Source organism: Chaetomium tenue (genome assembly GCF_020726465.1).
Source record: "Chaetomium tenue strain MPI-SDFR-AT-0079 chromosome Unknown F5144scaffold_5, whole genome shotgun sequence".
Lineage (NCBI taxonomy): Eukaryota > Fungi > Ascomycota > Sordariomycetes > Sordariales > Chaetomiaceae > Chaetomium > Chaetomium tenue.
In genome coordinates, this window is record NW_027117333.1 from 1,184,132 (window position 1) to 1,207,496 (window position 23,365).

At 55.5% G+C, this 23,365-nt stretch overlaps 6 protein-coding genes across 6 annotated transcripts; 2 read left to right on the plus strand and 4 right to left on the minus strand.

The window, feature by feature from the left end:
- Positions 1-167: 167 nt before the first annotated feature.
- On the minus strand, positions 168-1,497 carry F5144DRAFT_492089 (concanavalin A-like lectin/glucanase domain-containing protein; the record flags this gene model as incomplete). The annotated part of the gene is made up of 2 exons (XM_066785898.1): positions 168-462; positions 581-1,497. The coding sequence occupies 2 exons, from the start codon at positions 1,495-1,497 to the stop codon at positions 168-170; spliced, it is 1,212 nt and encodes a 403-aa protein (XP_066641097.1).
- A 1,737-nt stretch (positions 1,498-3,234) lies between these two features.
- Positions 3,235-9,354, plus strand: F5144DRAFT_593882 (uncharacterized protein; the record flags this gene model as incomplete). Its single annotated transcript, XM_066790508.1, has 11 exons — positions 3,235-3,267; positions 3,824-6,208; positions 6,359-6,419; positions 6,513-6,567; positions 6,650-6,686; positions 6,756-7,343; positions 7,374-7,656; positions 8,060-8,128; positions 8,290-8,311; positions 8,346-8,434; positions 8,537-9,354. The coding sequence occupies 11 exons, from the start codon at positions 3,235-3,237 to the stop codon at positions 9,352-9,354; spliced, it is 4,440 nt and encodes a 1,479-aa protein (XP_066641098.1).
- Positions 9,355-14,405: 5,051 nt separating this feature from the next.
- Positions 14,406-15,794, plus strand: F5144DRAFT_535532 (glycoside hydrolase superfamily; the record flags this gene model as incomplete). Its single annotated transcript, XM_066787039.1, has 4 exons — positions 14,406-14,525; positions 14,603-15,226; positions 15,291-15,428; positions 15,480-15,794. 4 exons carry the CDS (start codon positions 14,406-14,408, stop codon positions 15,792-15,794), a joined length of 1,197 nt encoding a protein of 398 aa, XP_066641099.1.
- Positions 15,795-15,969: 175 nt separating this feature from the next.
- Positions 15,970-18,870, minus strand: F5144DRAFT_653029 (glycoside hydrolase family 95 protein; the record flags this gene model as incomplete). Its single annotated transcript, XM_066793066.1, has 4 exons — positions 18,234-18,870; positions 17,951-18,177; positions 16,269-17,893; positions 15,970-16,026 (listed from the first exon to the last, which is right to left on the minus strand). Exons 1-4 carry the CDS (start codon positions 18,704-18,706, stop codon positions 15,970-15,972), a joined length of 2,382 nt encoding a protein of 793 aa, XP_066641100.1. The 5' UTR covers positions 18,707-18,870.
- Positions 18,871-19,419: 549 nt separating this feature from the next.
- F5144DRAFT_282063 (IgE-binging protein) lies at positions 19,420-20,414 on the minus strand. The gene is made up of 2 exons (XM_066783715.1): positions 19,727-20,414; positions 19,420-19,668 (listed from the first exon to the last, which is right to left on the minus strand). Exons 1-2 carry the CDS (start codon positions 20,319-20,321, stop codon positions 19,544-19,546), a joined length of 720 nt encoding a protein of 239 aa, XP_066641101.1. The 5' UTR covers positions 20,322-20,414; the 3' UTR covers positions 19,420-19,543.
- A 363-nt stretch (positions 20,415-20,777) lies between these two features.
- F5144DRAFT_282073 (fungal-specific transcription factor domain-containing protein) lies at positions 20,778-23,317 on the minus strand. The gene has a single exon (XM_066783716.1). It carries the CDS (start codon positions 23,258-23,260, stop codon positions 20,954-20,956), a length of 2,307 nt encoding a protein of 768 aa, XP_066641102.1. The 5' UTR covers positions 23,261-23,317; the 3' UTR covers positions 20,778-20,953.
- Positions 23,318-23,365: the final 48 nt, after the last annotated feature.

Here is a 23,365-nt window from a genome sequence, read left to right on the forward strand (position 1 = left end):
ACTTACGCAGACCGCCACATATTCTCCACCACCCACGGCTCACTGTCCTCGATAGGCCAGCAATCACCCCTTTCCCTCCCCGGAGTCCCCTCCATGTCATACGGCGGGTACACCGAGTCCAGCCACAGATTCCACGCATAATGCTAGCCAAGGAGTTAGCACTCAACCTACAGCCCCAAAACACCGAGACACGAGAGAAGGAAGGGGGTGCTCACATCGGCCCCAATAGACATGACCATCACCAGGGGCTGGTCCAGCAGCTGGCTTTGGTGGTGCTCCCAGCCGCCGAGCTCCGACATGATGTCCCGCTCGGCGAAGAGGTCGAACTGTTTGACACACATATCGCGGGAGAGGCCGGCTTCTTGGGGGAGGTCGGTGAAGGTGGGGGAGGGGATGTCGAAGCGGGTGTTGTTTTGGACGAGGAATTGCGTGACTTTGGTGGCGGTGAATTGGGTGACGACGCTAGATTCGGAGGGGATGCGTGAGTATTTTAACTAAGGCGGGATGCCACTGTTCACGGAAAAGGGGGGGAGGGGAGAAAGGGGGAAAGAAGAAAAGCGAGTAACATGAGAGAACGCACGTAAACTTCTGCGCCGTATCAACCGTCTTCCCTTTCCCATAAAACTCCTTGTTGCCCATCCGGTACGGGTTATAACTGCACCCCGTAGCATCACACCTCCCCGGTCCCCTCTCCGCATACGGCTCATTATAGAGGCAGTCTCCCGCCCAACAGACCTGCGGACCATCCTCAACACACACATGCGACGACATGGCAAAGGAGTGGGCGTTGGAGTTCCACACACTAAACTGCGGACAGCACGATCCCAGGTTCCCCTTACCCGAAAACTGGTCCGTCTCCGAGGGGATCCAGCCCTTCACGTTCGCCTTGCCCCCCACAAACTTGACACTGCGCGTGCAGCTGGCGTCGCAGTAGCCCGTGCCGTACTCAGCACCAGCCGCATTGGTCGGGTAGCGCGCCATGCCGCCGTCGGCGTCCATGGACACAAAGTACAGCGCGCTGTTGATGCCGCACTCGACGGTGGACAGGTCGACGTCAAATGCCAGCTCGTTGTCCCTCAGCGTAAACGTCTGGTAGCGGTGCTGGGACTCCATCAGGAACAGCCGCGAGCCGATATTGTAGGCGAAGTCGAAGTTGGTGCGGAAGCGCTGGGAGAGGGTGTCGGCCGAGGTCTTGACGCCGTAGGAGCGGACGTAGTCGGCGCCCTCGAGCGCGCAGTTGGCGGTGCAGTTGTCGACGCTGTTGCACCCCCGCTCGTTCCATGCGTTGCCGTCGAAGCAGCTGGTGACGGTGCCGGCGCGGTGCAGCCACCGGAAGTCGGCGTCTATGGTCACCTCGCCGTCGACCTTCTCGCAGCTGCCGTCGGCGCCGCAGCTGCTCCATTGGAGTGTGGGGTGTGTCTCATTCTGGTAGTTGCCGACCTGCTGGGCGGCAGAGAAGCCCAAGGCCAAAAACGAGGTTAGGAGAGACTGGTGCATGCTGATCAGTAACCGGTTATTCCGGTGGGGTTGGAAAGGGTGGTGAGGGAGTTGACTTCCGAGAGTCGAGGGTGACAAGGGGTTGGCGTGAGTGTCCTTTTATACTCCGCATATGTGAAGCACTTGTGACGTCTGCATCTCTGTAGGAGCAGGTAGTTTAATATAGGCTATAGTTATTGCGCCTCTTGGCTATCTCAACTAGGCCCGATCCGTTGGGGCCGGCATCGAAGTGCGACACGGCTGGAACAAGTGCGAGCTATTGTTACCACACTGCCGCGTTGAGATACAGTTTCTTACTACCCTAGGGGTACATTGCCAATCCTCCACTTTGTCGGTGCAACGTAGGTTCTATCAACATAACCTGGACTTGTCGGGCCTCTACAAAGAACGGCCTGCCGTAAGACGGGAGTTCCTAAAAGGGGTTCGCGAACGATGCTCCGTTGGCTCACATAATCATTCCGGCGCAAGCCGCGAATGCTGGCCCTAATGGGGCAAATCATCGACAATCCATGTGCCAAGTTCGAGTCTTAGGAGAGTTAAGTTATTGTAAATCTAATAATCGTCAAACTGAGCAGGAATAGGAGTTGATAAGTTGTGGACACGCGGAATCTTGACATCAAGAATCTAGCTAGTGAGGCATCCATGGTTCGCAGTCGTTGAATCTTGAACAGAGTGCGGAGAGGGGGTTATGGGCATGGCCAAGAAGGTGAGGATAGTCCTAAATGCATCTTGAAAATCAAGGAATGTTGATTCCCCTATATGAGGACTACTTGAGTTTGCGCTCTGAAAATACCCTACCTATTGCGGGATACTTCCATTCTCGCGTCGGTGTGCCCCAGTGCGCGTAATTCCGGTTCCTTTTACATGTATGATAGGTTCTAAACGCAAATTTGTGAAAGCGTGGTGTCGGTAAGACATATTTGTGAATAAATAACTACAACTACATGGGTAACATCCAGTCACGGACGACAGTGACTACATTGCAGCAGATCAGCTTGAAAATTGGAGCACTAGGAGCGTCCCTACCTCTACCAACGATCCAACCAGCGGCCCATGTATTTGATAGCTTGACTCTCCGTTCTCACCACCACCCCGGTGTCCCAAGCCGAAGACAGTCTCAACGCTGACATCATCCATCGTATAATCCAACGGCTGCCCAGCAACAGCATCCACAGCAGGCCAGCTCACTGTACGCAACCACCCCCTGACCTTGTGCTCTTCTGGACTGCGAAACCGGTGCTGCGGGTAACACATGCATTAAGCTCGCGTTACCAGGAGGCGGCGACGGTGTAATCAGCCCGTCGTCACCGAGTAAATTTGTTAGACCCGAAGAAGAGGTACTGTTAATATTAAATTGTACATAGGTACCTAAATAGGCACTCAAACCATGATTACAAGAGGGGTCCAGGGTCAGAAAGGGGGGAATGTAAGCAGTAGCCGCACTCATGGGCGGTGGTGGCGGAGGGCTGCGATCAGGGCCAGGTTTTGCTGGAGAGCCGCGCTTTATGAAGCCTGAATATCTCTTACTTTACCGCGGAGATATCGAAGCCCGAGGAGTTGCTTTATTACTCGACCAATCTTTGGAAGCACATATGCTAGTCCACCCGCGACACAAGCTCCTTCGAGTGAAAACCAGCCCACCTCATGTGGGAGACGAAATCTAAGGAACGCTAGGGTAACTTAAGCTAGGAGAACAGGGGAAGTGGGGAGACATAAAAAGCCACGCCGCAATCTACCATGGTTCACCACTTTTCCGCGGTCATGAGCTTAGTAAGTCTCTCCTATTTCATGACCGCCATCTGGTTGCCACCCATTCCAGCGTCACACTGGAACTTTTGGAGTGGGGGGAGGCTTTTCAGCTGCCTTCCGCTCGTCCATGACGGCCAACCGCAGCCTTCTCAACTCACCTCCGCACATATCTCGTGCAGCTGAGGTGTCACACACCATACCCATATATGCACTTCGGACGGCTTTGAAGGGTCGTCAGCAATGTCACATCCCACAAGATAATGCCTGAAGCGTGTCTTGAGGTAGCACTCGCGGCTTGTTGAGTCAACAGGGGGCAATGTATAATATATCTTATGCCGGCAATCTGACCCTTAATCTGCCGGTGGCTTGAGGGGAGTATGCTACATGCATGGAGGTGTATGTACATGTTGTCCGGGGTGCGAGAGGACTGATCATCCCAAGGCTCTCGAGTCTCTTTTCTCCCCCCCATCTCCCGATCATTCTTGTTCCCATCCTTCTCTACTCTCCACAACCTTGCAGCAACCTTTCGAACTCCTTAGCAATGGCATCTGCCCCAGCGCTCGTTTTACCGAGCCAGCCCGATGGCGACAAACCGGAGGCGGAGACGGAGGCGGAGAGGCTAGATCAACGCCTGAAGGCCCCCATGCCCGCCAATGCCAGATTAAAAATCACCGATACCAACACGCCAGGCGTATTCGACGGCGAGGCGTCCAACGGGTCCAGAAATACGCGGCCAGGCGAGCCAGCCAAGACCAAGAAACCTGAACAAGCGGTCCCAGGACATCAACCGGAAGTCAAGAACCCGGCCAATGTGCCTGCGCAGACACCATCACCACAAGGGCCAGAAATAATGCGAAACCTTCTCGGTGGCTTTGCTGGGGGTTTCGGGAGAGTCAGGGGAGCGGTCCCCTTCCCGCCTCCAGGAAACCGCCAAGGCACTCCGACGAACGACCAAAGGCTAGCTAATAAGCAGAGCAAAGAAGCTCAGCCGGAAAGCGTCAAGCTGCTGACGACGAATCTCGAGGAATTATCGGGGTCGCCGTTGTCCAAGTCACCCATTGTTGACATCGTTGCGATCTATAACCCCCAGCAGCTGGGAAAAGACTCGCGGGCCGACACGCAGGGGAACCCCCCTACAAACCAGGCGGCTGGCCTGATCAAGGAGCCAGAAGTGCCTGTAATAACCGACGCTGCGTCGATGGTGGAGGCCAACGAAGTGAATAGGGCCGGAACGACCCTCGCAGGAGAAACCCACGCTGTCTCGACGGCCAACGGCAAGGAACCGGATGACCCCAAGACTACAACGACTAACCAGGATATCGTTGCGCCTCCCGGAAAGGGCAACGAGGCAAAGGTTAGTGACTGGCTGACAGAGAGAACCATGTCGGTCGCAAGTGAGTTGGGTGATCCGGCAGGAGTTCTGGCGTTTTCCTACGAGTTTGGCACGGAAACGAAGGAGCACTCAGCCACCGCCCAACTTGGAGCCAGAAGCTATCTGCAGGACACGGCGGAGGCGCTCCTCTCAGAACTGAAAGCGCACAAAAGGCCGGCCAAAGCCCCACTGGTGTTCATCGCGGCCGGCTTTGGATGCTTCGTTGTCGAAAAAGTGATTGCTCTTCTCGGCACCTCAGTACAAGAAGCGGCGCTCTCCTCGACAGAGACAGAGTCAAAACTCGAGGGCCACTCCGGTCCAGCCAACCAACCTACAACAGCCCATGCTGCAGAAGCCGCAGAAAACTTGGAATTTCTGAAAAGGATTGCCACCGTCATCTTTCTCGAAGATCCGGACCATACGACTGTCCTTGAACAACCCCCTGACAAACTGGAAGCCCCCCAGGAGGCCGCCGAAACCGGCCCAGAAATGGAGCAGGAGCAAGCCCCGAGGGATAAGCCGCCGATTCAGAGTCTTGCGAGAATATTGGGGTTCAATCTTGCCCCGTATAAGAAGATAGACCGCGAGAAAGTAGGGAGAGCCAGATACATTACGCTGGACCCGTCATCAATGCCGAAATCCCCTCGAACCTATCAGGATAAACCCATTCCGAAGCTTGGGGAGTTTGACAGCTGGGGTCTCTGGCGACAATTCAAGAAGACGGTCGAGGAAAATGAACTCTCAGCGGTTTGCTTTTACCAGACGGCTCCCGTTGAGAACCCGCAGGCGGCCGCCGCTATCACCTTCATCAAGCCGGAAACAGATCGAGGGGCAGAGAACGGCCAGATTGTGCGCCAGGTCAAGAAGTCGCTAGTTCTCAAAGCCTCAAGCAACAGGGACTTTCAAGTGACTCTGCGGCAGTGTATTATATCGAAATACAACCTCGACGTCTGGGATCACAACCATCGCTACCCCATTCACCTCGCAGCTCATTACGCCAATGAACCCGCGCTGTCCATCATTGTCAAGACCAATCCCAAAATGTTACTATTAAAAGACAGAGCCAAGTCAACTCCCCTCCATCTGCTGATTCAAACGGCCATCAGAGCTGGCGAGGGCTGGGAAATCAGGAAGACGATCCATGGGTTGTTGTCTCTGTGGGCGGAGCTCATGCCCGAACACGACACGGACACGTTACTAGATTCTGCTCAGAGATCGCCGTGGAACGATATTCAAACAACAGAAAACGGCGAGTGTGTCGGAGCCCACTGCTGGATTCGGGAGCTGAAAGAGGCTGCGTACCCCGTGGGGTCGGTAAAAGCGTCTTCGGGAGAGACAGTCGAGAGCGAGGTGAAGCTTAGCCGCGTCGAAAAGGAGGCTTGCAAGAAAACGAAGGCCAGCCTGATCCAATTCTACGTCGACGAGCATAGCGGGAAACAAGACTTCTGGGCTCGGTATAGACCTGACGTGTTCCAAGTCATTTATGATCCGGCTTATGGAATCGACAAGTTGTTTGACAAAAGGCTCGACGGTTGGGACCCGAGAAGGCTGGTGAAAACGTGCAAATGGATCCATTTGCCCGCCAACAATGTGAGTATACACCCACTAATCCGTTCTGCCCCAAGCTAGGTAGCTAACGCTGAGGTATAAAGGAGCAATGGGTGCATGTCAGTGATTTTTACTAGGATCAAAAGCTTTGCGTATAGCCCTTTCATTAACTGGAACGTCACGTCACTGTAGGATCTCTTTGGCCGGAGGCTACGGTGTCTCGACTATTCCACAAGGGACCGGCGGCTTATAGGTAGGTTTGCCCCAATCCATCCGGACAATACATACATATATATATATATTTATGTATGTATGGCAACCAGTTGCTAACCATCATATTCCTTAGGGCGGGCCCCATTCGATCGGCACATTGCCCCCGGTGCCTACAGATACAATCAGGTGTGTGTAATGTTTGTATGAAAATAGTAGACCCCGCGCTCATGGCCCTTAGCGTTATCAATCATACCCCAATTACGACTTCAGTTCTGGTCCTAGCGAAGAGTCCGTGACTGTCCTGTTTGTAGGTTCCTTGAGCCCTAATCGCACGCTCAGATGGCAGAACCAGCTAATGGGCCTCATTTAAATATAGATGCCGGTTTTCGGGTTTGAAACCTCTGACAACCGTCAGAAGTTGACCTTGGCAATCAAGGCAGAAGCGGACAAGGAGTCCGCAACCAAGGAAAGCTCGGGTTCCCCAACAGCAGGGTTGATCAGCGCGTACCTGAACAATAGCCAGTTCCCTCTACATTGCCGTCGGACACTGGACCAGTTTACCTACCACATGCTGAAGGACACAGAGAGGCGCGACCAGACCCAAGTCATGTTCAAACAACATAGGAGGGAAATAGCCAAGGACGACGAGAGGGCGAAGCAAAAGTCGCCAGTAATTATGGTTGACCAACTCTGGCTCTGGGTTTTAGAAAAAGAGAAAACCGTCATTACCAGTCTTCCAAACACCTGGGTCCCGGCCGAGAAGTACAACCTCGTGGAGCACCTGTTGAGCAAAGAATTGAAAGGGCACCCAGGCGACGGGCCACTAGATCGCCCACCGATTGGGGACAAGAATTGCATGGATCTTACCAATGCCATTATCCGAGGCAGTGTAAGCTTTCTCGAACGAGTTGGCCCAAGCAAGACGAGATTGGAGGAATCTTTTCAGTCAAGCATCACCATGATTGTGAGTGTGGACATAGGCACTTACATGTAGGCACACGCACTCACTCCATTCCAGGCCGAGAGGCAAGCGGAGCAGTTCGAAAGCTTTAAAAAGCTGGTTAAGAAACTGAACAGGGTCGGTTCCGACGATAAAAAAAGAGCCACCTTGACCAACAAGCTCTTCCAAGTCACCATCGAGACGAAGCTCCTGATGGAGATCATGGACATAGAAGACGAGCTCAACACCATAAAAAGGGTCTTGCTTCAGCAGCGGGATGCTCTCAATAGCTTCGCCGAGCTGTTGTTTGCCGATTATCAACAGAGCCAAGGTAGGGGTAAAAGGAAAGCCGCGAAGACCCCGGAACCACAAAACGACGCGTCCTGGTCCTCTGACAACGACTCGGATTACCCTACATCCCAGCGGCGCAAGAAGAAGAGAAAGCGATCCGTTACCTTCTTGCAGCAAGATAGCGAGGATGAGCCGAATATACCGTTCGCCGATGATCACAATCGGAGCGAGATGACGCCCTCGGATGGATTCTGGAACCGGGAGAAGAAGACGTGGAATTTGGCTAAAGCGAACTTAGATGTGGTCCAGTCCAACCTCGCCAAAATCAACGAGATAGCCAGGCACGCCAAGAGGATCCGGGGGGAGGTTTGTTCCTTTTGCTCACTGTTGGGCGAGCCCCTGACTGATGTGTATTCCCACAGATCAATGCGCTGCTTAGCCACAGACAGAAGCAAGCCAACGCATGGGAAGCAAGGTTTGCCCGCGAGGGATCAGAGCATACCCAACGCCAGAGCAGTGTATGTGAGCACTGATACAAACAAACCCGTGAAATGGTCTTTCCAGTTTCGAGTGCCAGGACTGACAGGAGAGCCTACTACACGCTGTAGATCATACTGGTTTTTACCATCGTCACCGTCTTCTTTGTAAGTTGTCCCTCTGACGTTCACGGCGGCCACAGTTTACCACCAGAGCGCTTACATGTGCTTTTAAGCTTCCGCTTTCTTTTATGTCCAGCGTTTTTGCCATCCAGATTGACGCGTTCCCACATGACTCAACCAATGGCGAGATAAACTGGCCCGTGGGACTGGCCATGGCTCTCCTCTGTGAGTTCACCTATTACAGCTACCAACCTATGCAGTCAAGCGCAACATCCACTTCTACTTTGGCCCAGACACCAACACAGTATCTAACTTCTTCACCGACAGTCGGAATCTCGGCGATAGTCATACTGATACTACTATTCCTCGGCCTATGCATCACGCGAAAATGGGGTTCCGCCTTCCGAGTCCGCGCCGCCACCTCGATGATATTCTCCAAGGCGAACCCACAAGAAAACTGCGACTCCGACACAAACCCCGACTCCGAATCAGACGACCCCATCAGCACCTCCAGAACCGGCTCCCGCAAGAAACCACACAAACCGCCACCCACCGGCTACGCCCCCCTCTTCAACAAATGGGCCCTCATCTCCCGCATCCCGCTCCTCCGGCATCTCTGGAAACAAAGCCTCTACCAGTACTCGCTGCCCTCACCCCCATGGCCGCCCAAGCCCTCCGAACCGACCAAGCCGAGCCACCCAATCGACCAGTTCCAGCCCAGCAGCGAGGTGGACTACCCGCTGCGGCGGGCGCGTTTGCTCGCCGCGACGCTCATGAAGGAAGGAATCGTGTGGATGGGGCTGAAGCTGGCATCCTTCCGGCGTGGGCGGGAGGACAAGCGATCGCCCGCGGACCGCCGCCGCCGCATCCAGGTCACCTTCCAGGACGGAACACGGGTTCCCTCGCGGTTTGGGAAGGCCCTGGTGGCGCCGCCGCACTTGCAGAACCGGGACGAGGGCCGCGGTATCCGCTCGCTCGTCCCGGGTTTGGATGTGATTCCTGGCGGGGTGCGGGGAGAGGAGGGAAAAGGGAATCAGCGTTCCGGTTGGGACGGGATGGGGGGCCGGTTCTCGTCGGGATGGCCGTTCTGGCGGAGGAGAAGGTCGGGGGCGGCCCGTGAAGATGCGGACGCTAGCTCGGTATAAGGACCAACCGAGACGCCTTGGATTAACTATCTAAAGAAGGGAGTCACCACTTATGCCATGTATTAATCAGAAATGTGTTATATGTTCTCTCGCGACTCAGGTACTACCTAGATAATCGGAATTACGTAGTGTGTTGCGAGAGGTGTATCTCATCAATCCGGCCCCTTGGAGGGGCCCAATATTCCCCTGTTGCCCTTTTCCCCATCGATCTAATGCTACGCACTGCATCTAGGCCATGCCATACGGTAGAGGTTGGAGCGTGAACTCTATGCCAACCAACTTCTTCGCAGTCTCGGTTCTCATATCATCCAGCAGCGTTTGAGTTGGCGTAACAAACGCAATACTGGTAAGATTGAGGGGACGGTAAATAAGGTTGCTGACGATGAGGGGTTCCGAGAGCTAGTTGTACAGCGGGTCGGGTCGGGTCATACCGCCCCAGAGGATACCGACTATGGTGCCGTCGTGCTGGCGGACGGCGGCGCCCGAGTCGCCAAAGTTAGAAAACCGAGCACCATCGCCATCATCAAGAATGACTTGCTCTTGGTGGTTCACGACGAGCGTTTCACCGCCGGGCAAAGCATACTTGGTTCGGACTTCGGCTATGTCGTTCGCGAGGAGGCCACAGGTAATCTGTGTGGCGGTGCCCTCCTTGTATACTTTCTTCCCCGATACGGCCTGTTGAAACTTGAGCCTGTTGAGTTTCAGGAAGTGCTGGGCTGAGCGGGAAGGGTTTCAACAGTAGTTCGTGGGCGCCGAATGACGAGAAAGGCCCAAAACAGCAGCGAAAGAAAGATGGATAACTAAAGGAAGGTCAAAGGTTTAAATCAGCCTCGCCGTTAAGTCTTACTTCTTCTCTTTATTTTATCAAAACGGGGAACTCTACAATTTCATCCAATGTTGCTGTCCGTCCCAAGTATTTTGTCCATCCCAGCCTATATTGTCCGTCCCAAGATATATATATACTATATACCTAACTACCTTATATAAGGTACGTAGTTTTCCACAACACACTTTTTCCCCAGTCAGACTCTGATATATTCGTCGTCCTGTGTGTTCACAGGTTATGAGCCCTCTACACTTCCTTTATTCTAGGGAAGGGCTCCCAAGCACCCACGAAATACTATCAAGCACCCAGCTATACCTAATCGGGATAATCGTTTTTCTTTTACCAGTGACGGGCCGTCAGCTCGCGTAACGTATGTAATTCACGTAAAACAGGGCTAACAGCGCCAAAAGTTCCGAGATTCCCCCAATGGCACAGCAAAATCATCATGTCAATGGACGTTGTTCCAACAATATTGTTTACATGGGAAGGATACTCTTGAGGGACCTCAATCCTCTATAGTACTGTCCTCTTCCTCGCCTTCGTCGTCTTCCTCAAGAGCTGCAGCATCCTCACGAGCCAGCCGAGCATCAGCCTCTCCGTCAGCAAGCAACGCATCATATGTATCCTCGACCTCGGGATCAACAGAATCGAGGGCATCAATGATGCGCTGATACGCTCGCGGCGGTGCCGTTCCAGGCTCGTATAGATCTTCTTCAACTTCCTGCAGCCGCAGTAACCCCAGCTTTGTAGTTGTGACTGCAGGAGTTGATGTGGCTGCCTCCGTCTCTGATGTAACTGCTACCACAATGCAGTCAGCTTCCTGAGTTTGCCGCTGAGCTTGTAGCTGCGGCTGTTGTTTGCGAGGGCGGCCGCGTGGCTTGCCCGCCGATGCTCCCTTCATTATGGGAGGAGCAGTTGACGGGGGAACAGCCGTAGCTGGTTCATTCTCGAGCTCATATTCGAACGCCGAAGGCAGCCGCTTGGTACCAGTGATTCCCTCACCCTTCTTCTTCGAAGCAGGGACCGAGGCGATGGCCCCAGCAGGGCGGCCTTTACCCTTGACCTTGACGGGCTCAACGGGAATATTTGGCACGACGTTGACTATCTGCTGCTCCTCTCCGTCGGTCACAGGCCGGTAATTCCACCAATGCTTGTGGATTTGCTTCAGCTCAACGGGGCCATCACCGGTAAGATGCTTATAGAGAGTGTGGCGGCAGGGAAGCCCATGGGTAGCCGGCAGCGGGCATGTGCAAATATTGCCCTCCCCACCCGGCGCGTCTTTCGCGGGTAGCTTTGCCACTTCAGTAGCAAGCAAATGCAACGGGTAAGTTGAAATCTGGCCCCAGATGTAGCTGTAGATGACGCCATGACAGCGAGTAGGGACCTTGTTCGTGTTCCAGGAAGTGTTGTGGTCAAGGGCGCTGCGTTGGTTCTTCTAGAACAGCATGAGGCGCTCGAAGACGCTCTTGAGGTCACCCCTGGATGTGACCAGGTATTTCTTGATGGAAGAATGGGATGATTCAACTACTGAAGTAGTAACGTGGCCCATGTGAGGCACCTGGTTGGTCCAGCAGCTCACTAGTTTCTCCTTCTCGATGTCAGCGAAGATTAGCAAGCGCCCAAAAAGATCCTTACCTTCCAAGGTGTTAGCCACACATTCACGGCATATTTGACCGCTTCCTCTGGATGCTTCCCGGCCAATCTGAAGCTGGCAAGCGGTTGCTCGTACGCTTTGGGAGTACTGGCGGACAGGAGAGCGTTCCATTCCTTCAGGAATTCCTTGAACTTAGGGTGACGGTGGTATTCGCTGCCCTGCTTGATTGCTGCTGGAAAGAATCGTCGGGTCTTGGCAAGCACGTTCATATTAACGTGCCAGCGGCAGAGGAGGTGTGGAATCGGGCGCCACGCATCGCTAGCTTCGAGGGCATTGAGCAGGGCTAGTTCACGATCTGTAACAATCAGACCAGGCAGGCGAATGTTGTGTTTCGTCAGGATCCTCAGCTGGGCATCCAGAGCGCCTTCGTAATGATCCTGCTTCTCCCCGCTCATGAACGTGATCGACCAGTTAAAAGTCTTGTTTTCCTGTGTAAGGCCGCAGGCGTTAAACATTGGCATCCCGTGGCAATCGGTTTTGTAGGTGGAATCCAGTAAAAGGAGGTCGGGATTCTGTTTGAAGAGCTCCAGGCCGCTCTTGGGAGCGATGGTAAGAGAGGTAATGCGATTTTGGTTGTCCCGGGCGTCGATGTACTCGTACTGGCTCTCAGCAGGTACAAGGAAATCCTCGTACAAGGTTTGGAGTGGCGAACGGCCCCGGAGCTCCTGGCGGCGATGTTTTTGAAGAAGATTCCTTATGTCCTTGCCCATGACTCCAACGCGGGCAGCATCTATCGCAGCAAGGATCTGAGAAGGTCTACTGCCAGCGTTGGCCATCTGGATGACCTCTTCCTGATGGACAGCCAAAACTCGGGTGCGGTTCAAAGCAAACGAAGTCGCTTCATTCCAGCCGTGATTGTGACTTGAGAACTCCCCTTCAGGCACCTCTAACAGCCACTTGCCGTCAGGTAGCGGCTTGGCTGTCAGTCGGAACTTGCAGCCGGTCATCTGGGTGCTAGACTTCCTCCGCTTGCTCTCGCGAATTTCGGAGGAGCGTTGATCCTTGTACTTGCGAGCCTTGGCACATCTGAACTTGTATTTGAGTCCGTTTTTCCCATTCTTGACGATGCTATAGCCGTGTGCCTGTCCGTGAGTGCAGGTATCTTGAAACAGGTCGTCTAGGCTCTCGTAGATCTTGACGGGTGGCGGCGGGCCGCACGGTCGAGGGATCGGTTCCGTGGAATGCTCTGTCATGGCAAAGGTACCTAGAAGTGCATCGAGAGGGTCAGTTTGAGCCCCTAAGCATAAAAGAAATGGCAGCGTACCGGCGTGAGGGCATTACATGAAGAGATCGGGTTGTCGATGTGACTGGGTCGTCGGCAATTTTGCTGCTGCTTCGGCGCTGTTGATCTCGAAGCGACTTTGCGGAAGTCACGCAACGGTATGGTAAGCTGGCCAGGTGACAGCGGCCCGAAATTTTGGTATTGGTGATTCACTCGGACGTATGGAAAAAACGATTATCCCGATTAGGTATAGCTGGGTGCTTGATAGTATTTCGTGGGTGCTTGGGAGCCCTTCCCTTATTCTATTTAGACTCTCTTTTCGCTCTCTAAATTTACAGAGAAATAGGCGATCAGAATTGAGTTCAAGAAGTTGAAAAATTGCGTTACCGATTGAAGTCAACGGGCGCGTTCAACAAATTTGCGCATTGTAACGACTCGCATTGTGATTTCACTCTAGTTATACTTTACGAACAACTCTCGACCACACCTGTCCTCCCTCCAACCCCCTACTCCTGGCTTAGCTCATCCCATGTCATGGGGCAGATCATGTTCAATATTCCACCCCAATACTCCCTCATGGTCTCTCTAACCGCCTCTTCACCCTCCGACTCCACGAGAGCCTGGTATACTTTCTTTAAGCATGATTCCTTGGCGGTCTCCCACGTCGCCCACCCATCATCCCCGTCGCGAAGACGCCAAGTTACCTTGTACCGCCATTTCTTCAGGATACGCTGATAGGCCTATTGAGAATCAGTAACGTTATATCTCAAAGAAAGCTAGGCGGTATTTTACATCAGTAGGCCCATCATTGTCAAAAAGTTCTCTGAGCTACATACGTACTTGAAAAGACAGCCAATATGCTCCTAAACTTAGGTAGTATCGGACGGATCCCATCAGAACTTGGTGGTCATAAAGCACCAGAAACGGTGGCTCAGCAACCCATTTGCTTTTTCCAACCGAAGAGCGGATAAATGGTTGCTACCATACGGGTAACAAGGCCCTGGACTTAAACGCTCCAGTCCGCATTCACGTCCCGTTCGTTGATACCTCGTCCATCCATCCTCTGTTATTGGTGCGCTTGGCCTGCAGGTTCTCTATTTGGTGGGATATCTATCCATGAAATTATAATTATAAAATACCATGGTTCATTTTGCTGCGGGCGAGCGAGAGCTTGGTCATGTTGTGTTTATGTTATTTAAATAATCATCTCAGCTTCCAGTCAATGCTTACGAGCCTTCCCTGGTGCGTTTCATCAACAAGTTAACAATAAACCCAGTTGAGGACTAAACCGCACTTTGATATCCCACCACTAGACTCACTAGTCCGATACCACCATCCATCCAGAAATCATGTTAACCCGCCTTTCCGTATTGCTGGGCGCCGTCTCGGCCGTCTCATCACGAACGGTCCCAGAGAAGCGACTGGACAATGGCGTCGGACGCACGCCAGCACTTGGCTGGAACTCCTGGGTATGATATGATCCGCCGCCCTAAGCCCTGAAAAGACACATCGCAAAGACCACACCCAGCCTAACACACACACCCAGAACCAAGGCGGATGCAAAGCCGCCACAGCCGCCGTAGTCCTCAACACGGCGCAAGCCTTCATCGACCTGGGCCTCAAAGACCTCGGCTACACGTACGTCAACATCGACGACTGCTGGTCGCTCGGGCAGCGCAACAGCAGCGGCCACCTCGTGGCCGACCCGGCCAAGTTCCCGCAGGGCATCGACGGGCTCGCGCGCGCCGTGCACGCCAAGGGCCTCAAGCTGGGCCTGTACGGCGACGCCGGCACCCTGACCTGCGCCCTGTACCCGGGCTCGTACGGGTCCGAGCAGAAGGATGCGGATACGATTGCTGCGTGGGGCGTGGATTACTGGAAGTTTGATAATTGCCTGACCGAGCAGGTGTATACGAATAAGGGGATTAAGAGTCCCCAGTACTACCCCATCATGCGCGATGCGCTGCTGAAGACGGGCAAGCCGATCTTGTTTTCGCTTTGTCAGTGGGGGAGGGACGAGGTGTGGACTTGGGGCGGCAAGGTTGGGAATTCGTGGCGCATGTCGGAGGATATTACGAATGACTGGGCGTCGGTGGCGAGCATCGCGGCCAGGGCGGCTACGATGCATGAGTATGCCGCGCCGGGCGAGTTTAACGACTTGGATATGATGGTATGTTCTGGCTTGTGGCTTGGCTGTGGGCGTTCTAATTCAATACTGATACCAACACAAACAGGAACTCGGCAACGGAGTTCTCACGGAAGCCGAGGAGCGAGCCCACTTCGGTCTGTGGGCCATCATGAAGTCGCCCATCATCATGGGTACGGACATGACCAAGCTGAAGGAATCGACGCTGAAGGTTATCAAGAACAAGGTAAAACAGATTGCCGGCCCACTACCGTCCAGCAGAAACTAACAACCATAGGGCATCCTGGCCATCAACCAAGACCCCCTGGGCAAGGCGGCCACCACCTTCACGCCAAAGGGCCAGGCCGGACCGGTCAGCGGCAAGCTGTACAAGTACTTTGCGGGACCGCTCTCCGATGGTGTGGTTGTGGGCCTGGTTGCCGCGGACGGGGCGGCGACGCTGTCGGTCAACTTTAGTGATGTGCCGGGGCTGGGCGAGGGCAGCTTCGAGTGGACCGAGCTGTACAGCGGGAAGACGGGAACGGGGACGTCGGTGTCGCAGCAGCTGGGCGCGCATGACATGGCCGTGTTTAAGGTGGTGACGAAGAAGTAGTGGCTGGGATAATGGAGGAGAGATACTACCTAGGATCGTCGTTGATTTCAAATAGTACCTCCAGTCTTCGCCAGTATCTGGATTATTGATATTGATACCTAGGTAGGTAACATGCAGCCAACCGATACATCTCTGGCATTCAAAGTTTTGAACCCTCCCTTACCAACTCCCACCCCTATCTTTTACGGAGGAGAGATACGACCGTAGACGCGTTCTTGGTGTCAAATAGTACCTTTACCACGTGTAGTGCTCGGATCATTGGGTTAATATTTGATATTAACAACTCAACTAACACCCTCCTCCTTTTCCGCCATTCACATTCAAAGTTCAAAACCTCCCCCTTCAACTCTCACCCCTACCTATCCCCTAAACCGGCGTAATCTTATACACCCCCCCCGCCTCCATGACAACCCCCTTCCCCTCATCATACTTCACGCCATCCACCTCAAACCCATTCCCCCCCTGCACCCGCACCCTCACCACCCCATCCACCCTCGCCTCCAACACCCCCTCCACCAACCTCCCCCCCTCCCACGCCAACCTCCTCACCACCACGCCCCCCCTCGCCACCAACCCCTCCACACTCCCCTTCGCCACCCCGCCAGGCCCCCCCGGCAACAAATGCACCACCACCTCACCCTGGCCCGACACCTCATGACTCTGCACCCAAATCTCCGCCATCCCCCCCACCACCCCAAAATTCCCATCAATCTGAAACGGCGTGCCCCTCCCATTATCCGAGTTCCACAGATTCGGCGACGGGAACCTCTTCACCAGCTCCTGCGCATGCCCCCACGCATCCTTCCCCCTGCCCAAGCGCGCGTACAGCGCCACCGCCCACGCGCGCGACCAGCCCGTGCTGCCCGACCCCGACGCCATGCGGTGGTCGAGCAGGGCGCCGGCGGCGTTGGCGAGCGTGGCGTTGTTGGATGGGGTCGGGGTGAGGATGCTGCCGGGGTACAGGCCCCAGAGCGGGGAGAAGTGCCGGTGGCCGGGCTCGGTGTCGGCGTAGGAGGGGGAGCGCCATTCTTGGAGGCGGGTGGTGGTGGGGTTGATGGAGGGGGCGCGCAGGGTGGGGAGGTATTTGGTTGCGGCGGCGCAGTCCGGGTTGGTGGAGGGGAGAGAGAGGAGGGTGCAGGCTTGGGCGATGTTGGTGAAGAGTTGGTGGAGGAGTTGGTTGTCCATTTCGATGGAGATGTCGAGGCCTTCGGAGCGGCCGGGCTGGGAGAGGCCTTGGCCTTGCGGGACGGTGAAGGCGTGTTCCGGGGAGAGGGAGGGGCCGGCGGTCCAGTGGCCGTTCCATTCGAAGAGGTGGCAGTGGAAGAAGCGGGCGGCGTCGCGGAGGATGGGCCAGGCGGTGGTGGAGAGGAAGGTTTTGTTTTGCGTGAAGCGGTAGTGCTCCATGGCGTCGGCGGAGAGCCAGGCCGCGCCCATGGGCCAGATGGTGTAGGGGGTGCCCTTGTCGACGGGGGCCGCGTCGCCCCAGAGGTCGGTGTTGTGGTGGAGGACGAAGCCGTCGTTGCAGCCGTACATGGTTTTGGCGACGGCCTTGCCGCGCGGGATGGCTTCGTTGAGAAGGTCGAAGACGGGTTTTTGGGTCTCGGCGAGGTTGGTGACCAGCGCGGGCCAGTAGTTCATCTCGAGGTTGATGTTGATGGTGTACTTGCTCTGCCACGCCGGGTCGTAGTCCTGGTTCCAGAGGCCCTGCAGGTTGGCTGGCAGTGAGCGCGGGCCCGTGTCGCGCGAGGAGGAGGCGAGGAGGTGGCGGCCGAAGTTGAACATGAGCGTCATCAGCTGGGGGTCGGCGTTGGGGTTGTTCTTGAAGTTTTGGAGTCGGGTAGTGACGGGCTGCCGTCCGGTGTCGCCCGAGGACCCGAGGTCGAGCTTCACGCGGCTCATGAGACCGCTGAAGTCGTCGATGGCGGCACTGCGGACCGCCGGGTAGCCCGCGGCCGTGGCGGCATCGAGCTTCCGCTTCAACTCGGCCTGCGCCGCGGCAGCATCGGCATACCGGTACGACGTCTCGGCGTCGAAGAAGATGTCAACCGTGTTGGCCCCAGAGATGGAGATGGATTTGCCGTCGGGGGAAGTGGCACTGCCTATGTAAGAGTCAGCTACCATAGAATACGATGGGAACCCTTTCGAGTGATACGTACCCCCTGAATTCACCACTCGAGCTTCGGACCAGAAAGCAAGGGCGTCGGAGCCACTGTTGCCACTCAAGGTGACTCTGTGACCACCCGCACCGCTATCAGTCTTGGCTGTCTGAGATGTCACCCATTTGCTGCGGGACAGTGAGATTTTGGCATTGAGCTTGCCCGGGGCACTGGCAGTGAGGCGAACAGCGAGGACGCCATGGGGGTAGCTGGCCACATATTCACGGCTGTAATTGTCAGCGTATGCTTCAAGCATAAACCCACATACTGCGCAGCATCTCACCTGTAGTTGGTGCCGCCCTGGAGGTAGTTGACGCCGGCGGTCCCCTCGAGCGTGTCCAGCCAGCGCGTGTAGGATCCGATCCCAGAGTCGTGCCCCAAATCAATACCCATGTTGACCAGCGGGTTGTAGGCCCTCGGCGAGGTCGGGTTGGCCGCCATGTTGTCCATCGCCGACTGACCGGCGCCCGTGATGTCTCCGGCAATCAGCATCTGGCGGATCTTGGGGACGGCATCCTTGGATCTCGAGTTCGCCCGGTCTAGGAACCCGCCGCTCCAGACCGAGTTCTCATTCAGCACCAGCTTCTCCGTGGGCGTGCCAAAGACGGCGGCACCCAGCCTCCCGTTTCCGATGGGCAGTGCGCTCTTGAAGTCATCACCGGCGTCCGTGTTGTACCAGGCAAAGCGCGAACCGTCCCACACGGTGGCGGCGTCGACGGTGGCGGAGCCTAGGACGAGCAAGGCTGCGAATAGCATGTTGGCAACGATTAGGTAGGTACCCACATGCGATCTGCGATCACCTGCGGTTGTGGTTGCGGCGGGAGGGGTGGCCCGGGTGGGTGACTTGCCTTGTTGGTGACCCCCTTTTTATGCACAAACAACCGGGCGTTGTTCCCGAGAACCCGGGAGGTAGATGTTTGGTAATTGCCTGGGTTGGTCAGGGTAATTACCGACTTTAGGTAGTAGACGGTTTAACCCGGCTCGCTAGTAACCCACCCGATTCGCGCGCATCGGCTGTGGCGGGGGATGGGCTACTGTGACGGTGGGATCAACACAGGAGAGGAGAAGGGAGGAGAAACTGCTAATGACGAACAAGGAAGCGGGCCTGTCAGATCACGATGCTAGCTGCACTCTTAGCCGTGCAAATGACCCGAGGGATTCAGAAAATGGATTTAATCCGCCAATCTTGGGCATCGCAAATAAACACATCCATCGGTCTTGTTCTGTTGGTAGACGAGAGGGGGATGCTTGGGTTCCCCTGATTAGGGAGGTGTCAATACTTTCAGCTTCACAACAATTACCTGACACCGACCTGTGGGTGCAATTTCTTGCCGTGCCGTCTTAGAAAACACCGAGCGAAAAATGAAAATGATTGATATTGCTCCGTTTTCAAACGACTAGGGTTCCTGTAAACTCCATTTCGTTGCTTTGCGTAAACTCATTTTTAGGCTAGGTAGTACATGATACGCCCGAAGTAAGCAGAAGTGTAACATATCAGAGCGAATGCACTTATAATATTCATCCGATAACCCAGCAATCTATGTACACCTCTCAAGGAAACAGAACCCCACAAAAGCAACCAGCCGCCCCAAATCAAAGGGTCTCAAACACCTCCACCACAGCGCGAGCGGTCGATGTCGCACTCGCAGGGTTCTGCCCGGTGACGAGGCGGCCGTCAACAACGTGAAAGTCATCCCAGATGCCAGGAGCGCGCTTGTCTAGAGGAGAAGTTAGCATTTTGAACCAAAGCACCAAAAGATCCCATGCAAAACCTACACTCTGCCCCCAACTGCTCAGCAAGCTCCTCCACCATCGCGCTCCCCCACGACCTCAGATCCGCCATAATGCCCATAGTATTCTCAGCCTCGGTCGTAAACCCCGTGATCGTCTTGCCCCTAATCAGCGGCTCACCCGTCGCCAGATCCAGCACGCCCGCAAAGATCGCCGGGCCGTGGCAGACGGACGCCACCACGCCACCATTCGCCCAGACCTGCGAGGCGATCTTCTGCAGGGCGGTGGCGGTCGGGTAGTCGATCAGGGCGGCGTGGCCGGCCGAGGCGTAGAAGACGCCGTACTGCGAGGGGTCGAGGTCAGCGGCTCGGGGCATGTTGTCCAGCTTCTTGCGGAAGTCGCTGTTGGTGTCGTTCCAGATGGCCAGGTCCTCGCCGTGGAGGAAGTCAGGCTGCTGGGAGAGCCAGTCTGGGGTGTAGCTGCCTGTCTCGGAGGCCAGGTCGACCTCGAAGCCGGCGGCGGTGAGGACGCGGAAGGGGTGCAGGGCTTCGCTGATGAAGAGGCCGGTGGTTTCGGTGCCCTGGAAGAGCTTGGCCTGGGCCGAGGTGATGCTGATGAGAGCGCGGCGAGCGGGAGACATGGTTGTGGTTTTGGGTGGTTGTTGGTGGAAGAAGGGTAGAAGTGCTATGTTAGTTATGAAGAGGTAATGGTTTGGGTGGATGTGTTGTAGGTGTTGTAGATTGGATTGTGGTTGTGAGAGTGTGGGTTGTATTGCTGGTTGACTGTTGTGTTGTGATGATGGAGTGATGGTGTTTGTTCACGAGGATCAAGGGAACTTATATAGTCGATGCCCATGGTGTTCAACCTCATCCTTCTCATCCTTCTCGGGGCCGACTCCGGGCCCCCTGCCTGATCTGCCATGTCGCATGCAGTAAGCTGTTGGAGGTTTGGTGTTGTCCATTTCGGAGTTGACCAGAGTACCACTGCAATGCTCTGCCATGCTGGACCTTGCAGGGATTGGGCTTGTAATCGGAGCTCCTCCGGGTGCCCCACCGAGATGACCTCGATGGGTCTCAGGAGCGACTCCTGTTGGCCAAGGTCAGCCAACTTTCCCGATTCCTCTTGTGCCAGGATTACGGAGTCCTCCGATTGGCCATGGTACCTCCGCGCTCCTCAGTCTTGGGATCTTGGTTTCTCGCGGAGTTCGAGACAACCTTCGAGTTCCCCGTTTCATGGTCCTTCTCTACCTAGACATGCCCAATATGTTTTCTCTCAAAAAACATATTGTTCAGGCACGAATGCCTGGTCCATACCCGGCCACAACGAGTCGAGATTGCTCCATTCATCGACAGCAAAGGCCATGCTGAAGACGTCTTGCATGGAAGCAGCGTTCAGGTCACCAAAGCCCAGGGCGCCATCCCACGTCTTGGCCGCAGCCGACATGTCCTGCACAGGCAAGACACTGCCCACCATCCCCGAATTCATCGGCGCCATCACCGATTGACTCCCTAGCTCGACCGCCTTCTCCTGGGCTTGCTGGGTGAGGAAGTCAACCTTGGCGCCGAGATCGCGCATGATCCTGGCGGCGCTGGTGGCGATGGCGAAGCTGTCGCTGAAAATGTCGAATACGGCAACGGACAGGTCCATGGCGCGTCTGGCCTCGGCTGTGACGGTGGTGGTCGCGCTAGAGCCAGCACGGGAGTGGGCGAGCACAAAACCGGCGAGGGTCAGGGCGGCGTTCCACTGCAGCTGGAAGGCCTCGTGCCAGCCGGCTAAGAGCGTGGTTGTTGAGAGAACTTGATGCGTGATCTTGGTCACGGCCATGGCGTGTTGGGCACACTGTACGGCGGCCTCCTCGACGACGGTGGGGCTTGCGGGCCCAAAGGAAATGAAAGGGCGGTAGAGGTTTGCGGCAAGGTGGTGGTACATCAGCTCTAGGACGAGGCGCTGCCGTTGAAGCCAGAGAGGTGCGAATGGTTCAATGTCGAGAGTCGATCCGTCGGTGGAAAACGAGGCAGCATCGTTCTGCCGCTTCGTCCTCAGGGCGCCGGGTACGCCAGCAACCCACTCGTCCAGGACCTTCATGTAGGGGCCGATAAACTCGGCGTGGCTCGCCAGCGCACGTTGGTCATCCCAGATGGTCTGGCCGCTGTCGATGTTGGGACTCTGGTCGTAGAAGGCTGTATGCACTGTCCGGGCTGCATGAAACAGATTCGATTGCTGGAGACTGAAACTCAGCCAAGTGACGTTGTCTCCCAAAGGGGCGAAGTGGGACCCCGATTGCAGCGCTGCTTCGAGATCATCGCCCTGCAAAGAGGGTGTGGAATCGGAAACGGGCGGTAACAAAAACGGGCGGCCTAGCTTCATGCCGATCTTGCTGTCCAAGACATACAGGGCCCACCACAAACGCTTCCGCATCTCCCTCTCTCGCTGGGGCATGGTCTGTGGAGGCTCGAGGTGGAGGCCAAGCATATACGCCGCACGCACAGCAAGGCCACAGGCACTATCGGCCATGTTTTGGAACGAGCCACAGCACAAGTAGATGCAACACAGGAGATGACACTGCAGGGTCGACACGGTAGGGCTCTCCAGCTCGCGGGCCAGCAGGGTCTGGGAACGGCGGTAGTGCCATCGGCCGGCGATGGCGGCGTCGGTGTTATCCACGGAGGTCTGCTGCTTCACGGCGGGCAACATAGACATGCCGTACTGCATGCACATGGCGACTACAATATCGACGAGTGCTGACGGTTTTCGCGTATTGCCCGATGCGGTCCATAAGGACCTGTAGTGCTCTTTGAAGGCTGCCTCGTCAATGACGGGAAATAGTGAGGTATGGTAAGACTGCCAGTACAGGTCGAGGAAGTATTCCTCTTGGGTCGGGCTCAGATAGGTTGCCTTTGCGAGAGAATCTGCTGGGGGATGGTTTGAGGTTGAACCCAAGTGTTCCTCCGGGGCGGCGGTCGGTTCATCGAGGCGTCTACTAGATGAGTCGAGCAGCATGTGATCTGGCGAGTGCGTCTGTTCGAGGGTCCGATCCAGGAAGTTGTTGATACGGCCGATGAAGTAGAACAGCGACGAAGGCCCGTACCATGTCTTGTGTGGAGACCGGGCCGTGCTCATGCGTATGCCTCCCCAAGCATTGTTGGTTCGCGATAACGATGACGATGACAACAAAGGCAGCGACAACGAGCGAGTGTATTGCATGTCAGAGGTGACACTACCAAGGTCCGGAGGGGACATGGTGCTGGGGGTGTCCATGTCCCGGCCCTCTCGTTCCTGGCGGAGTTCCAGCTCCAACTCCTGGACCTTCTGGCGAAGACGGTCAATCTCGCGATGGGCCATGGGAAGAGAAGCGGTCTTCATGGACTCATTGCTACACTCCCCTCCTCTATTGGCGCAATTGGAGCACGGGTAGTGGTTATCGCACTTAACCCGATGTTTCCGACACCAGTCGCAGGCCCGGACTACTTGGCTGCGCTTTGCCCGGGGCCGCGGGGGGCCGGGTCTGGCATTTCCCGGCTGAGATGACTGGGATGCGTCGCATGTTTCCGGAGTGTTGTTATTGAATGCGGCCGACATGGCGATTAATTCGGGTTGAAGGTTTGAACCTTGAAAGATGGGCAAGTGCCAAGTGGGTTGGTGGGGAAGAGAAATGGAAAGATCCGGCTTGGCGAGTCATCGCTC

Coding starts and splice junctions, on each gene's coding strand:
- F5144DRAFT_282063 (XM_066783715.1), bottom strand. CDS start 20,321: ATGTCTCCCGCTCGCCGCGCTCTCATCAGCATCACCTCGGCCCAGGCC. Junction 19,669..19,726: donor TGAGCAGTTGGGGGCAGAGT/GTAGGTTTTGCA, acceptor CTTCTCCTCTAG/ACAAGCGCGCTCCTGGCATC.
- F5144DRAFT_282073 (XM_066783716.1), bottom strand. CDS start 23,260: ATGTCGGCCGCATTCAATAACAACACTCCGGAAACATGCGACGCATCC.